The sequence below is a fragment of the Myotis lucifugus genome, unplaced genomic scaffold (genome assembly GCF_000147115.1).
Source record: "Myotis lucifugus unplaced genomic scaffold, Myoluc2.0 scaffold_42, whole genome shotgun sequence".
NCBI classification, from domain to species: Eukaryota; Metazoa; Chordata; class Mammalia; order Chiroptera; family Vespertilionidae; genus Myotis; species Myotis lucifugus.
In genome coordinates this window covers 6,474,843-6,488,506 of record NW_005871090.1, presented here as the reverse complement: position 1 = coordinate 6,488,506, position 13,664 = coordinate 6,474,843, and the positions used below count along the sequence as shown (strand labels likewise).

Here is a 13,664-nt window from a genome sequence, read left to right as displayed (position 1 = left end):
GTCTAATCTGCATGACACATGACTAGCAACAGGCCAGGGAGGAAAGGTTACCTTGGGGGTGAGATCTTTGTTTTTCCAATTTTGCCTGTTGCTAGGCACTCCAGTGACCTTATGTACCTGCCCATGGTGCTTGCTCTGCTCATGTCTGTCTAACTGCCTACCACATGATGAGGTACTTCCATCCACTTCCCCCCCCACCCTTTTTTTTTTATCACAGACCATAATTCTAACCTGGAATAGCTGTGTCCCACATTAGTGACATCAGATGTTTTGTCACCATCCACAACCTCCATATCTAATGATCTCCTAAAGGTTAATTATCATCATTGTTGGGAATAAATGGAAATGAACCAGAGATTCATAGAAGCAAAAAGGAAGTGAAATGGTAGCTGTAATCACAATAGATTTTAAAAAATGTGAAACAGGTAGTTTGTCTCATTATAAATTTAAATGCTTATTACCAAAAAGTAAAACATTCAGGAATGAATAAAGTAATCACAAGCATTCATAGTCCTTCCACCAAGAAATAATGATTGGTTTATATTTGTAACATTTACTTATATTTTATAGTATTTAGTTAATTGTACATCATATATTATAATTATTCATTATAAAGAGTATTTATAAAGTAAAATTGAGATCACACTAGATATACAGTTCTGTATTCTGCTTTTTCTTTTTTTAAATGTTTCTTTTCTTTAATTCTCACCCGAGGATATTCTTCCATTGATTTTTAGAGAGAGTGGAAGAAAGGGGGAAAGACAAAGAGAAACATCAATGTGAGAGAAGCACATGGATTGGTTGCCTCCTGCATCAAGCCCCATCCAGGGCCGGGGCTGGGAGGAGCTTGTAACTGAGGTACATGCCCTTGACAGGAATGGAACCCAGGACCCTTCAGTCCACAGCTGATGCTCGATCCACTGAGCCAAACCGGCTAGGGCTCTACTTTTTCTTTTAATATTTTATTGTGAACTTCCCCCCAGGCCATTGAACACATCTTTCTGTGTTTATATCATAATGTAAAGTTTCCTTATCATTAATTGCTTTGGGAAATTTTTCCCTTTTTCCCCCACATAAATTGTTGATTGCATTGCAACTAATCCATTTATGTAAATATTTTCCACTTGGTTAGTTTTTCACCTATATCCACACCTCCCTGAATTGTTCACTTGATGGGAGCTGCGGCTTCCATTCCAGCAACAGGGGGAGGAATAAAGAGAGAGAAGCCAGGGAGAGAAAAAAAAAGGGAAAGGATGCTTGGAAGACCAAGTACAGAAGAGGCATAACAGTGGGGAGCTGGGGGTGGGCAGATGGCCCATGGAGGCACAAAAGGCACTCCCATTCCTCCGCCAGCCTTAGTCCCATACCTGGCATACATTTCAAGCGTTGCTGTTTGGGCATGTCAGCATTTTGTCTCTCAGCATGCAACATCAAAGAAGTGCAAATGTGTGAAGCAGATTCTTAAAGCTCTTCACTTCAAGGAGGTATTGTCAAGGCAGAGGAGCTGTGGGGCATTTTAAGTCTTTTTTGCATCTTCAAACTTCCCTTTTCTGGTCTCTGTGTTCTCTCTGTGCCCATAAACATGCACAGCTTTTCTTTTATTAAACTAACCTCTTCTTGGGCTTCCCAGTCTAGATCCCACCACACTGTTCTGTCAGAATCACCTACCATGTACATTTCCAACAGTATGAGATTGCTTATATAAATCATGGTGCATCCATATTATAAACTACATGATATTAAACTATGTTGTAGAATAACAATTAATGATTTGGGGATTTTTTCAAGATATATGTGCAGAGAAAAAGGTTACAAAAAAAAGACTCTGTCCTAGTCTCTCATCCATGTGTGTATGTGTATGGCTATGAAGACTAAAGGCTGTATACCATGAATGCTATACGAGCATTCATAGTGAGGGGCTTACCTCTTTTTTCTGCATTTACTACTGTTAATTACTTTCATCTTGAGAGGGTGGGAAGCACGAAAAGTTATTTCTTAAGGCAAAGAGAGTTCTGCATTGGTTGACACCATCTCCTCATCCAGGTATTCTTTGACGGTGTAACGGGAATCTGGCTCTGAGCCTCATGTCACTGACTTCAGATCATTATCCATAGCAGTCATTGGTTGAACACCGACTATGTGCCTTGCCCACAGCCCTCAGGATATACAGTCAAGTAAGGCTGGTCTCTGTCCTTAAGGAGCCCTGGTGGACAGGGCTCTATCTGCATTCTGTGACCTGTAGGATCCCAGGTGGTCTTGGCCCTGGCTCCCTCTTGGGTCAAAATTGCTCTCATACCATCACTCTCCACTGGTTCCACCTGCTCTTGCCATGCTGGTCTTGTTGTGTTCCCAGTGTGCCATACACATTGTCTCCCAGTCATTGGCCTGGCTTCTCCCTCACGTTGGCACCAAATACATATATCCCTTGCTCTCTGCACTCTCTCTCCTGGATTCATTATTTTCCACAGCACTTTCCACAAAACACACTGTTCCCCTAACTAGAATGAGAGGTTTATGACACCAGTGTCTAGGACAGTGCCTGGCACATTGGTTGTCTGTTGAACAAAATAATTAATGGATGTGGGCACCACTCACTGGTTCCTGTGCCTTTTGTAGAAAACTACAGAGGAAGGAAAGGTAACCCAGGAAGGTTAGTTACCCTTTGACATTCTGCCCAGTCTAACTTCTATTTCTTACCACTTCCCTTTATGTATTCAAAGCAATATCCAAACAAGGCTCTCTACTGCTTCCTTTGCTTGTATAATTTGTCTTTCTTCTCCTATTTTTTTTCTACTAAATCCCTTACTTTCCACACTATGCCCATTGTTATTCTGTTTATCTGTTAAAGCCCATCTCAGACATTAGCTTTTTTGGGAGGCCTCCTCTGCTCCCTGCAGCCATGAATGCTGTCCCTCCACCCCATGTCCTGTTGAAAATGCTTGCATGGCTGAATGAGTGTCACTAAAATTGCCTGTGCTGCACTGTTCTGGTTTGTCCAGCAGGGAGAAGTACAGGTTGGAATGATGAATTATCTTTAACTTTTAGGATGCCCTTTCTGGGACAAAAGTTACCATGGTGTGGTTGAGGAGGTAAGATGGGAGGTCAGAGTCAAGGTTAGGATGGAAGAGGAGTAGGAGAATGTGGGCTTTACTCTTGGCTCTTCTAAAGAGGAGGTCCTCCTGGACCATGGACCTCTCTCTCAAACTCTTGGGGCCTCTGTCTCCTGTCCTGTAAAGTTAAGGGGGGCCAGAAGCAAGGTGTAGGGCTGTGTGCTGCATTCAGTGCATGCTCTTTTGAGTTTTCATGTAGTTATCACCACCTGTGATGCTTGATCAGGGCTGTCCTGCGTTTAACATGTGGTCCTGACCATCTTTATTAGAGCAAGTCATACCACTGTTAGGAAAAATAAGCTGAAGAGAAAGTCACTTAAAATGCTCAAATTTTACTATTTTTTAAAGAACTTTTATTTCTTTGAGCACTTTCATTTGTAATCCAAAAGGCTTAAGACTAGCTCCTGGAAAGTCTTTAGTGAGTCCTTTCTAGACCAGGGATTTGGAAGTTTATGAGAAAGCCAACCCCAGAGTACTATGGGTAGTTATGTTATAAACTGATTTTTACCTAAGTGGGGCTTAATTTTACAACCTCTAGTTAATCTGCATTGTGAGACCACATTTTGATATACACACCTTGATTTCAGTTGTATGTAAGTCACTTCACTGTAGGATAACCTGACGTGTTACACCATGATTTGGGGGAGGGGATAAAAGGAGGCAGGGAGTGAGTGGAATAGCATTTCCAACCCTCTCCACAAAGCAGCTAGCTATTCTTAGCTTTCTAGTGAAAGTTTTCATGAGAGCGGATGAACATGGCAAGACAGCAAGGCCTTTCCCTGAAGAGTTGGAGCCTGGATGAATGGCCAGTTCTTTCATGTTTCCCTGTGCCTACCTTGGGATGGTAACTGGCTTCTTCTCATTCTTTAAAGAACATTTATGATGTCAAGGTTCTCAAGGTCAGGACCTGAGCAAACTCTAACATTCAAATCCAAACTTTCTCTTTAGTCTTTAAGATTTCCCTTGGGATTTGCTCATTCATAAGGACACTTGAGACTGACTGGAAGTTTCTCAGGGTGGTAGGGTGGTGAGAAGGTCAGTCATTCTGGTCTAAACTATTACAGAATCCACTGTGGTCAAAACTGAATCCCTGAGGAAGGATGAGGGAGAGGTGAACCATCTTATCCTGAGATCCAGCCTTTTCTAGCTCCTTTCCACCTATCCCTGATCAGGATCTGAACTGGAACCTCACCCAACATTCCAGGAAAGAGGCTGGAGTTCTTTAAAAATGACATATACTTGATCAGACCAGCCTAGTACATAATGAAATGTGGGGCCTCTTGTTCACATATTAAGAATTTCAAGGTGACAACAGTAGAGCGGCCCAGTGCAACCTCATGGATTGTACACGCATGAAGGCATTCCTATATTTTATTATAACCTGAATCTGGTAGGAAAAATCCAGGCCTACCCACTGACTGGAATTCTGTCCTTACCTGTTCACATTCCTACGGAAGATATCCAGGTGAGGGACTGCCTGACCTTCAGCTCACCTCCATTGCAGGGTAAGAGCTCCTTTCCAGGCATAGTGTGGTCTGGAGCTCAGCTTCCATTCCACTCTGTAGCTGCCAGTGAAAGTGTTGGCTGGACCTAAGGAGCCATTTTCCTCCTTTTAGATTAGAAAGTAAAATGACTTCAGAGGTATAAAAGTAATTACCAATGGGTTTTGTTTTCTTTTGTTTTACTCTTATTTTTAAGTAAATGGGAGTCATTATTTATCAAAGACATATTGCTTTCAGTAGTAGAAAGCAATCAAGCCTTTTTCCTATTTAGAAACAGGTCATGAAAATGAAGTCATGCTACTTCATTAAGAATTAAAATTGGAATCTCTCTCTGATTTCTTTTTAAATATTTAAAAAAATTTTCAATTGCAGTTGACATACAATTTTATATTACTTTCAAGGGTACAACATAGTTCTGATTTCTTGACTAAGAATTTTATATTTCAATAGATGGTATTCTTTAAGAGGAATCAGAGCTGTGGCTCATACAACTGAGTGTGACAGCCGCCTCTGATTCAATACTTTTCCCTTCCCCACCCCAATCATGTGATCTAAAGGGAAATCTCCCAGAGACTCTTGGGTCTTCCCTGCTGCTCTGAGGCCACCCTTAGTCTGACCCATAGTGCACTCCTGATCCATTCACTTCTAGCATCTGCCTCTCCCACTCTTTGCCTCTCCTTACAGTTGTCATCTACTTGTCTTCTAGGAATTTCCTTCTAAGCTTCCCCATCTTTCTGAATCCTGACAGTATATCTCTCTTTTTAAAATTTTATAATTATTGTTGAAAGTATTACAGATGTTCCCCCCTACACTGCCATTAACCCCTGCCACCCTACTCCCAACTCTCCCCAGGCCTTCACTGTACTATGACTGCATGTGGATAACTCATCCTGAGAATTTTTTTGATTTCTTACCTTTTCCCTTAGCCTTGTTTTGTCCCCACTTACTTACCTATTTAATTAAGTCCTCATCCCCAGCACTTTAGTCGTCCGTTTCCTAAATGCTCAGATGGTCCTTTGCTTCTCCCACTTGGCAGAGTCCCATCTGGAACCATCGATCTGTTTTTTGTCCTGAAATTGGTCCATTCACTTGTTATAAATAATCTCCATGTTATTTAAGCATCTAAGCCAACCACTCTTCCTCCTCACTTTTAGCAGAGGACCTTGCTTCTGACCTCACAGAGAATACAGAAGTCCTAAGAGAACAACACCATCAAATCTCATGTCTGCTATAGATTCATCCTTTACTCCTTCCTTACTGTTCCAATGGCTGAACTGCCCTTTTGCCTTTGTCAGGCTAGCTTCCTCTACTTATACTATGGACCCTATAGGATTCAGGGCTAATATTTATTAACTGCTGATTTCTCAGTTTGTGCTGTTATTGGATTCTCTACCCTGTAGGAACTAGGGTTATTTTGAGTCTATTTTCAGATGAGGAAACTGAGCCTAAGAGATGCTGAGAACTTGTTCCATAGTCACATTGGAGCCAGGATTTGATCTGGGCTAGAATAATCCTTGCTCTTAGCCATTGGTTCATCCTTTCTTCTCATGCCCAATCAGGATCCCCTGAGATATCGCCAACCTCTCCCCAATTTTTTATCCCCTCTTCCTTTTGGCTTATTTATACAAGGATTTAAATATACATAAGTCTCTTCTAGATATTCAAATGAGCTCCCATTCACAGGGGTTACTTCAAGGTCACTGATGATCTCCATGTTGTTAAGTTCAATGAATTCTTCTTGGGCTCCATCTTAATTGACATTCCCGAAGCATTTCATATTACCAATCCCTTTCTTGAAGCACCCTCTTCCCTCTACTGTCCTATGTCTATCTTTTCTTGGTCTTCTCTTTCTGTCTTTAACTGCTCACTCCTACCTCATTTGAAGGCCTGTCCTTTTCTGCCAGTCACTGCAGGATCTGTGGACTTCCAGACTTCGCACTAAGCTCCTTTATTCTCATTCTATACATTTGTCCCGTGTAGCCTCAGCCACTATTGTGGTTTCACTTCTTGTCTAGATACTGGTGAATCCCAAGTCTATCTCCATCCTCGATAAAGACCTGACTGCCAGACCTTTGAATCCCCTGCCTGTTGGATAGCTCAATTTGGATGATCTTCTGGAATCATTCCATACAACATGTGTAAACTTGATATTACCTTCATGAAGATAGGATAGAGAAGAGATTACAATTATGGGCTCTAGAATCAAGATTGATTCTGCCATTTACTAGCAATACGGACATTGCTCATAGGTAAAATGGGGTAATGATGGCACCTGTATCACACAAGGCCATTTTGAGAGTTAAATGCAAATTACCTAGAAGCAGGTATAGACCAAGTCTTCAGTGGATGTTAGCATCAGTGGATATTAACTACTACCCTCACCTTCACCACCATGAGTGCTAGCACTAGTACAGCTACCACTGCTTCTTTCTCCCCACCCCCCAGCTGGCTTTACCCCCAGTTATCCTCCCTATCTCAGTGGATCCTAACAATGAGAGGCTATTGTTATGGACCTAATATGTGCAGATGCTCTATTAGGGACTAGGTATTTTTCATGTATTATCTCATTTGATCCTGACTATAATCCTTGGATGTAAGACTTGTTATTTTCTTTAACTTCTGTGAAAATTAAGTATTCAGAGTTAATTTTAATTCATTTAATAGTCTCAAAACCACTAGAATTTGTAACCTGGCCAGAGACCTGAGACTCATCTTTGACTCTTTCTTTCTCATCACAAACCCCCAAAATGCAACCAGTTATCAAGTTCTATCAATTCAACCTACTTAATATCAGAGAATGTCCTCATTTCTTTATCCTAGTTATCCTAGGTCCTGCCTCCATCATCTCTTATTTATATGACTACAAAAGCTTCCTAATTTGTTTCTTCATTTCTCATATTGTTCCCCTCCTTCCTGTTCTCTACAGAACACAAAGTCTATCTGTTTTTCAACAACCCTATTCCAAGACACTTTTCTACCATCATCACAGGGTCAAGTTCAAAGTCCTAAATATATCTTCAAGGCACTTCACAGTCTTGCTTCTGTTGTTCTATTGAGCTTTATGTCTTGCCATTTCTCCCACAGCAAGCCAAGAAGATTTGGTTATATTGTGATTCTCTTGAGTTTCTGTACATTGCCCGAAGAAAAATGGTGTAGTTTAGATATAGGTTTCCTCGGGTAGCTTGCCTTGATTCTACAAACTTACCAATTCTGAGATTAGTACCCTTCTCTGTTATATCACTGTGTTCCTCCTCATTCCTTACTTGTGACACATGTGTTCATTTGACTATTACAGACTGGGAGCCCTGTGGGTGCAGTGACAACATTTCCCTTACAGACTGCTGAATCCCCTGTGCCTAGTACAGTGCCTGACATTGTGCTCATTAAAAATAACAGATGCTCAGGGTGTCATTTTCAAGAATTGAAGATATTAAAACTCACATTTTATGACCTGAGACCATGCAGCTCATTAGCAACGATTGTAGTAGTTGGCTTTAGTACCAAACGTGGATCCAAGTGCTCCCTCTGCTATTTACCTGCTCTGAACCTCACTTTCCTGTTCTATAAAATAGTGCCAATCTGCTGGGGTTGGGAGGACAAAAGGAGGTATTTCATACTGAGTGCCCAGCCCATTGCCTGCACATTGTAAACATCTCAGGGGATAGGTTTTCCTTCGAACTTGGGGCACCCAACTTTCAGAGTAGCACTTGGCTTATGACCATGCACTTGTGACATTGTCAGAGCAGTGTCTATGGACAGTCACACTGAGCTATTCACAGAAAATAAAAATAGAAAATAAAGACAATTCCATTGGGGAAATTCTCTGATTTTGAAAATGTTTTATCCAGGGATTCTTTTTGATTTCATAAGTATCTCTAGAAAGACTAAACTGTCCCAAAGTCTAAAAATAACTACTAGGAAACATCCCCAAGGTTCATTTATTGTTATAGGAAAGAGAGTGGTCATATATTAACTTGAATGAAGTTAATACCCACTTAGTGTAATGATTTAAGTGTTACGCTTGGAAACTGGCAAAAATCATATATGCATGATTAATTTCTCATGGATGACAATGCCTGTAATCTACAGATTATTTTTATTTGATAGGAGGATAAATATAATCCTAAATGACAAGTTTCAGTGAAGGACTTAATGCTTTTATTGTACATCGCAAATTTAAATATTGCTTATAAAATTAATTAATTGAGGATATTTTGGAAGCAGGCTGTCTTCTGTTCAAATCCTGGCTCCAGCACACCTTATCTTTATGACCTTGGACAAGTCCATTCACATATCCAAGCTTTGGTTCCTGATCCTATTTGCTATTTTAAGGATTTATAAGGGAGACAGGGTAAGCTCACTTGTGAAACATTCAGGACAAGGTCCATCAGCCATCTTATTCTCAATATTGGAGCACATTAAATCGATACCAGAGCTATTTGAAATATTTGTTAGCTCATTGTAAAGACAACTGGTCAATTTGCACTTGCACATTATCCCAGGAAAATAATCCATGGTGAATTTTTCCATAGTTCAACTTTTTAGAATATCTGCCAACTACCAAAACAGGAAAATATGTGAATTACAGTTCATGCTGTTTAATAGAAATAATGAAATCTTGCACTAATTAAATCTAGTACTTAAGGAAAAAGTCAACTTTTGTTATCAATATTTTAGTGATTTTTTTTCCCAAAATTCCCAATGGCTTAGGCCTCCGTTATTTTGCTACCACTGTGGGGGAACCTGTTCATGATCTATCTAGCCACATGTAACTCCTAGTTAAGGAGGATCTTGACAAACTTCCTGCAGTATAACTATCTGTACAGTAGGAAATATGAATTTGACTACTGCTTACAATTATTACTTACACTCAGTTATTAGTGCTCTAATTATCATGGAAAGTGTACAAACTATTACAGAGCTAATGTTTGCTTCAAAAATTATTGGCAAATGTGATATTTATAAAAAAGATGTTTAAATTTGTTCATGGCTATTGGCTTTTGTACCTTACTGCTTTTCTCCTGATATTTTCCTCAGTTGTTTTCTTAATTGATGTCTGTGCTCTCTCTCTCTACCTCCCTGGCAGTCTTTTCCCTTTAAAAGGACCCATCTGTCTAAGGTAGAGATTCTCCATTTTTATATACTTATCAGTGACTAAGCTGCATGGACTAGACATGCTTATCATTTAGAAGTCTTTAACTCTGCCATTTCAGTACTGTGGAGTTTGTTTATTTTTCTTTAAGTAAGATACTTTTTTTTTTAAGTCTGAATTCAAGCTCCAAATAAAGTATGTTTAATTTCTAATTATAGTCATAGAATTAAGTTTACTTTTTAAACTTGCTAATCCATAGTAATGAAAAATCATACATACTCAAATAACTGATGTTCTTTGTAATAGATAAATGTACAAAAAGTAAGAGAGAGAAAGCTCTTTTAGAAAAGTGACTAATTTTCATTTGATTTTCTTAGACTCGAATTTGAGCGGCAGCAGCGTGAAGAACTTGAAAAATTGGAAAGCAAAAGGTAAGCAACATGGGTTTTAACACTACTGTAGTTGTGGATTCATGTGTTAATGTCCTAGACCAATTTCATCTATGTCTATTTCAGTACCTCACTCCATCTCTGTTATTTACATGTCTAATGACTATAGGCCATTTTCTTTAGCTGGTAAGTTTTATGTCATATCTCAATTTTTTTAATAATTCATCTTCAAATACTTGTGAGAAAGGAGAAATAGAGCCAGTAGGCAAATTGAGTACACTCATTTAATTATGCCAAATACATACTTGTTTAAATTTAACTCGCAAATATATCTTCCTTAAAATATCAGGTTAGTTTTTAAAAAGCTGAAAGAATGATAATTCCCCTTCCTTATGCCTCCCCCCTCTAAACATCTTTCCTCATGCTGGTTGGCCATCTGTATTTCCCTCTAAGCTGCTTCTTCTGGTGTGTGTGAATGTGTGGTTAATTTATTGATTTGGAGAGTTCTTATATGTTCTGAATATAATTATTTGGTAAATATCTCTTTTTTTTTCTCCTGTTCTATTTAACAGCTCAAGAAATGGACTAAGACACTTGAGTAGAAACTAAGGCCATAGAAATATTTACAAAGTGACTTTATTTTCTAGAATCTGGAGTTTAGATGTTACAGATGAATTCGTTTCCAGCATCAGATAAGACAGATCCTTGAGGGGTCCGAGGTGGAGGCCATCATCCGTTCTCTTACAGACCTGTGTTCCTGCTTTGTAGGCCATCCCACCCCTGAAACATTGAGTTAGCACCCTGTGGGGGTCATTTGTTCTCCTAGACCAGCGGTTCTCAACCTGTGGGTCGCGACCCCTTTGGTGGTCGAATGACCCTTTCACAGGGGTCACCTAAGACCATCCTGCATATCAGATATTTACATTACAATTCATAACAGTAGCAACATTACAGTTATGAAGTAGCAATGAAAATAATTTTATGGTTGGGTCACAACAATGAGGAACTGTATTTAAAGGGCCAGAAGGTTGAGAACCACTGTCTTAGACACAAAGCATGACATGGAACCCCTGGAGTCATGCACTTAAGTATTCTAATGAAGATTCTGTTATATTCAGTGTTGTGTATTAATAAGCTAGTATTTAGGGCCATTTGGTTATTAATGATTTCTCTAAGATAGTGATTAAATGCTAAATAGCATGTAGTTATTTGAGCAGGAACAATGAACTGTCGATTATCGTGACTTTGATATTTGACCCCAATGAATTGAAGAGAGCATAAGCGTTTTTGTTTAATGCCATCTCGTTAACTGAATTTGTTGCATTTTAACCATTGGGCTGAATAAAATTATTCACATTTAAATTTAAATTGGGCAGGCTTCTTTCTCTCTGAGCTCAGGGGGCTTTTAAAATTATATTATGCATAACACATTATGCTTATAGACTACAAAGACATGATATCAGAGGCTACTTTAAGAGATTAGGCAAATGATATGTTGGACAGTTAGAGAGTAAAAAAAAAAATCACACAGCCTGCTATTGGAAATGAAAAGCAAAGCAGTTCTCCCTCATTTTTATTGTAGCGAAGGGCTTAGCTTTAGTATATCGTATATTCATTTTCAGAGCATTTCAGTTCGGGGAGAGAGAGCAACATTTGAATACGGTGTTCAAATGATGACCAGTCAACATTGTGCATTTCAGGAAACTCATAGAGGAAATGGAGGAGAAGCAGAAATCCGACAAGGCGGCGCTGGAGCGCATGCAGCAGGAGGTGGAGAGCCAGCGCAAGGAGACGGAGATCGTCCAGCGCCAGATCCGCAAGCAGGAGGAGAGCCTCAAGCGCCGCAGCTTCCACATTGAGAGCCGGCTCAAGGACCTGCTCGCCGAGAAGGAGAGGTTTGAAGAGGAAAGGCTGCGGGAGCAGCAGGAAATGGAGCTGCAGAAGAAGCAGCAGGAAGAAGAGCGCTTCCTCCGGGTCAAAGAGGAACTCCAGCGGCTGCAGGAACTCAACCACAGCGAGAAGGCCGAGAAGACGCAGATATTTGAAGAACTGGACCGGCTCAGAAGGGAAAAGGAGGAGCAGTGTGCCAAGCTGGAACTGGAAAAAAAGAGGCTGGAGGAGCAAGAAAAGGAGCAGGTCACGCTCGTGGCCCATCTGGAGGAGCAGCTACGCGAGAAGCAGGAGATGATCCGGCTCCTGAGGCGCGGAGAGGTGCAGCGGGTGGAGGAAGAGCGCAGAGACCTGGAGGGCATCCGGGCGTCCCTGCTGCGGGTGAAGGAAGCTCGTGCCGAGGGCGATGAGGACAGCGAGGAGCTGGAAAGGGCTCAGCTGCATTTCTTAGAGTTCAAGAGAAGGCAACTGGTCAAGCTAGCCAACTTGGAGAAGGACCTGGTGCAGCAGAAGGACCTTCTGAAAAAAGAAGTTGAAGAAGAACAGGAAACCCTAGAACGATTAAAATCGGAAAATGAGGAGGACTCTAGGTTGTTGGGAAAAAATGATGATGGTGTCACATATGTCCCCCAGGTGGCTCAAGATTTAGAGAAAATAAAGCCAGCAGAGTGTAGGCTGCAATATAAAGAGCGCCAGCTCCAGTACCTCCTGCAGAATCATCTGCCGACGCTGTTAGAGGAAAAGCAGAGAGCGTTTGAAATCCTCGATAGAGGCCCCCTGGGCTTAGACAACACTCTTTATCAAGTAGAAAAAGAAATGGAAGAAAAAGAAGAGCAGCTTGCCCAGTACCAAGCCAACGCGAGCCAGCTGCAGAAACTCCAAGCCACCTTTGAATTCACGGCCAACGTTGCCCGGCAGGAAGAAAAAGTGAGGAAAAAGGAAAAAGAGATTCTGGAATCGCGGGAGAAGCAGCAGCAGGAGGCGCTGGAGCGGGCCGTGGCCAGGCTGGAGAGGAGGCACTCGGCCCTGCAGCGGCGCTCCACCCTGGGCCTGGAGATCGAAGAGCAGAGGCAGAAGCTGGCCACCCTGAGCAGCAGCAGCAGCGAGCAGTCAGGGCTGCAGGCCAGCCTGGAAGCCGAGCAGGAGGCCCTGGAGAAGGACCGGGAGAGGTGAGATGTGGAGAGGGAGAGCATGGCATAGCCCTGGTGCCACGCCATTGCGAGTTGTCTCCCCCTCACAGTGTGTCTAGCACTGTCTTTTTATAAAGTAATTCATTTAGCTTTGATATTCTCTAGTACGCAGGCAAATGCTTATTTGCCTGAGAAAAATACCTCTAAACATCCTTTACTTCCTCCTTAGGATCCTGGTTCTAGAATCATTGGCCTAAAGTTGAAAACAACACACAAACAAAAAAAGGCCTTGTTCATTACCCCGCTGACCTATGGAATGTGTACTTTTTAATATGTGATAAATACAGAAAATTGAAAGCTTCTAGCCTTGATTCCTTCCTCCTTTTCCTTTCTTCCTTCTGGTCTGTCTCTCCTCTCCACGCCCCCCCTCCCCCCCCCCCTCGTGGACAACTTGGTGCATCAGTGGTGGGTAAGGGAATGTGACATTCATCCCTATTGGGAGGGCTAATTTATATATAGATCTTAACTTTTTTTAACCTCCAACGTTTAGG

At 41.2% G+C, this 13,664-nt stretch overlaps 1 protein-coding gene across 1 annotated transcript in view; it reads left to right on the top strand.

The window, feature by feature from the left end:
- The window catches only part of KIF16B (kinesin family member 16B), a 276,668-nt gene that overhangs the window by 168,334 nt on the left and 94,670 nt on the right, over positions 1-13,664 (top strand). Inside the window, 2 exon segments of the mRNA XM_006087971.3 lie at positions 10,082-10,135; positions 11,794-13,152. Of these exon segments, the coding sequence (XP_006088033.1) occupies positions 10,082-10,135; positions 11,794-13,152 (1,413 nt within the window).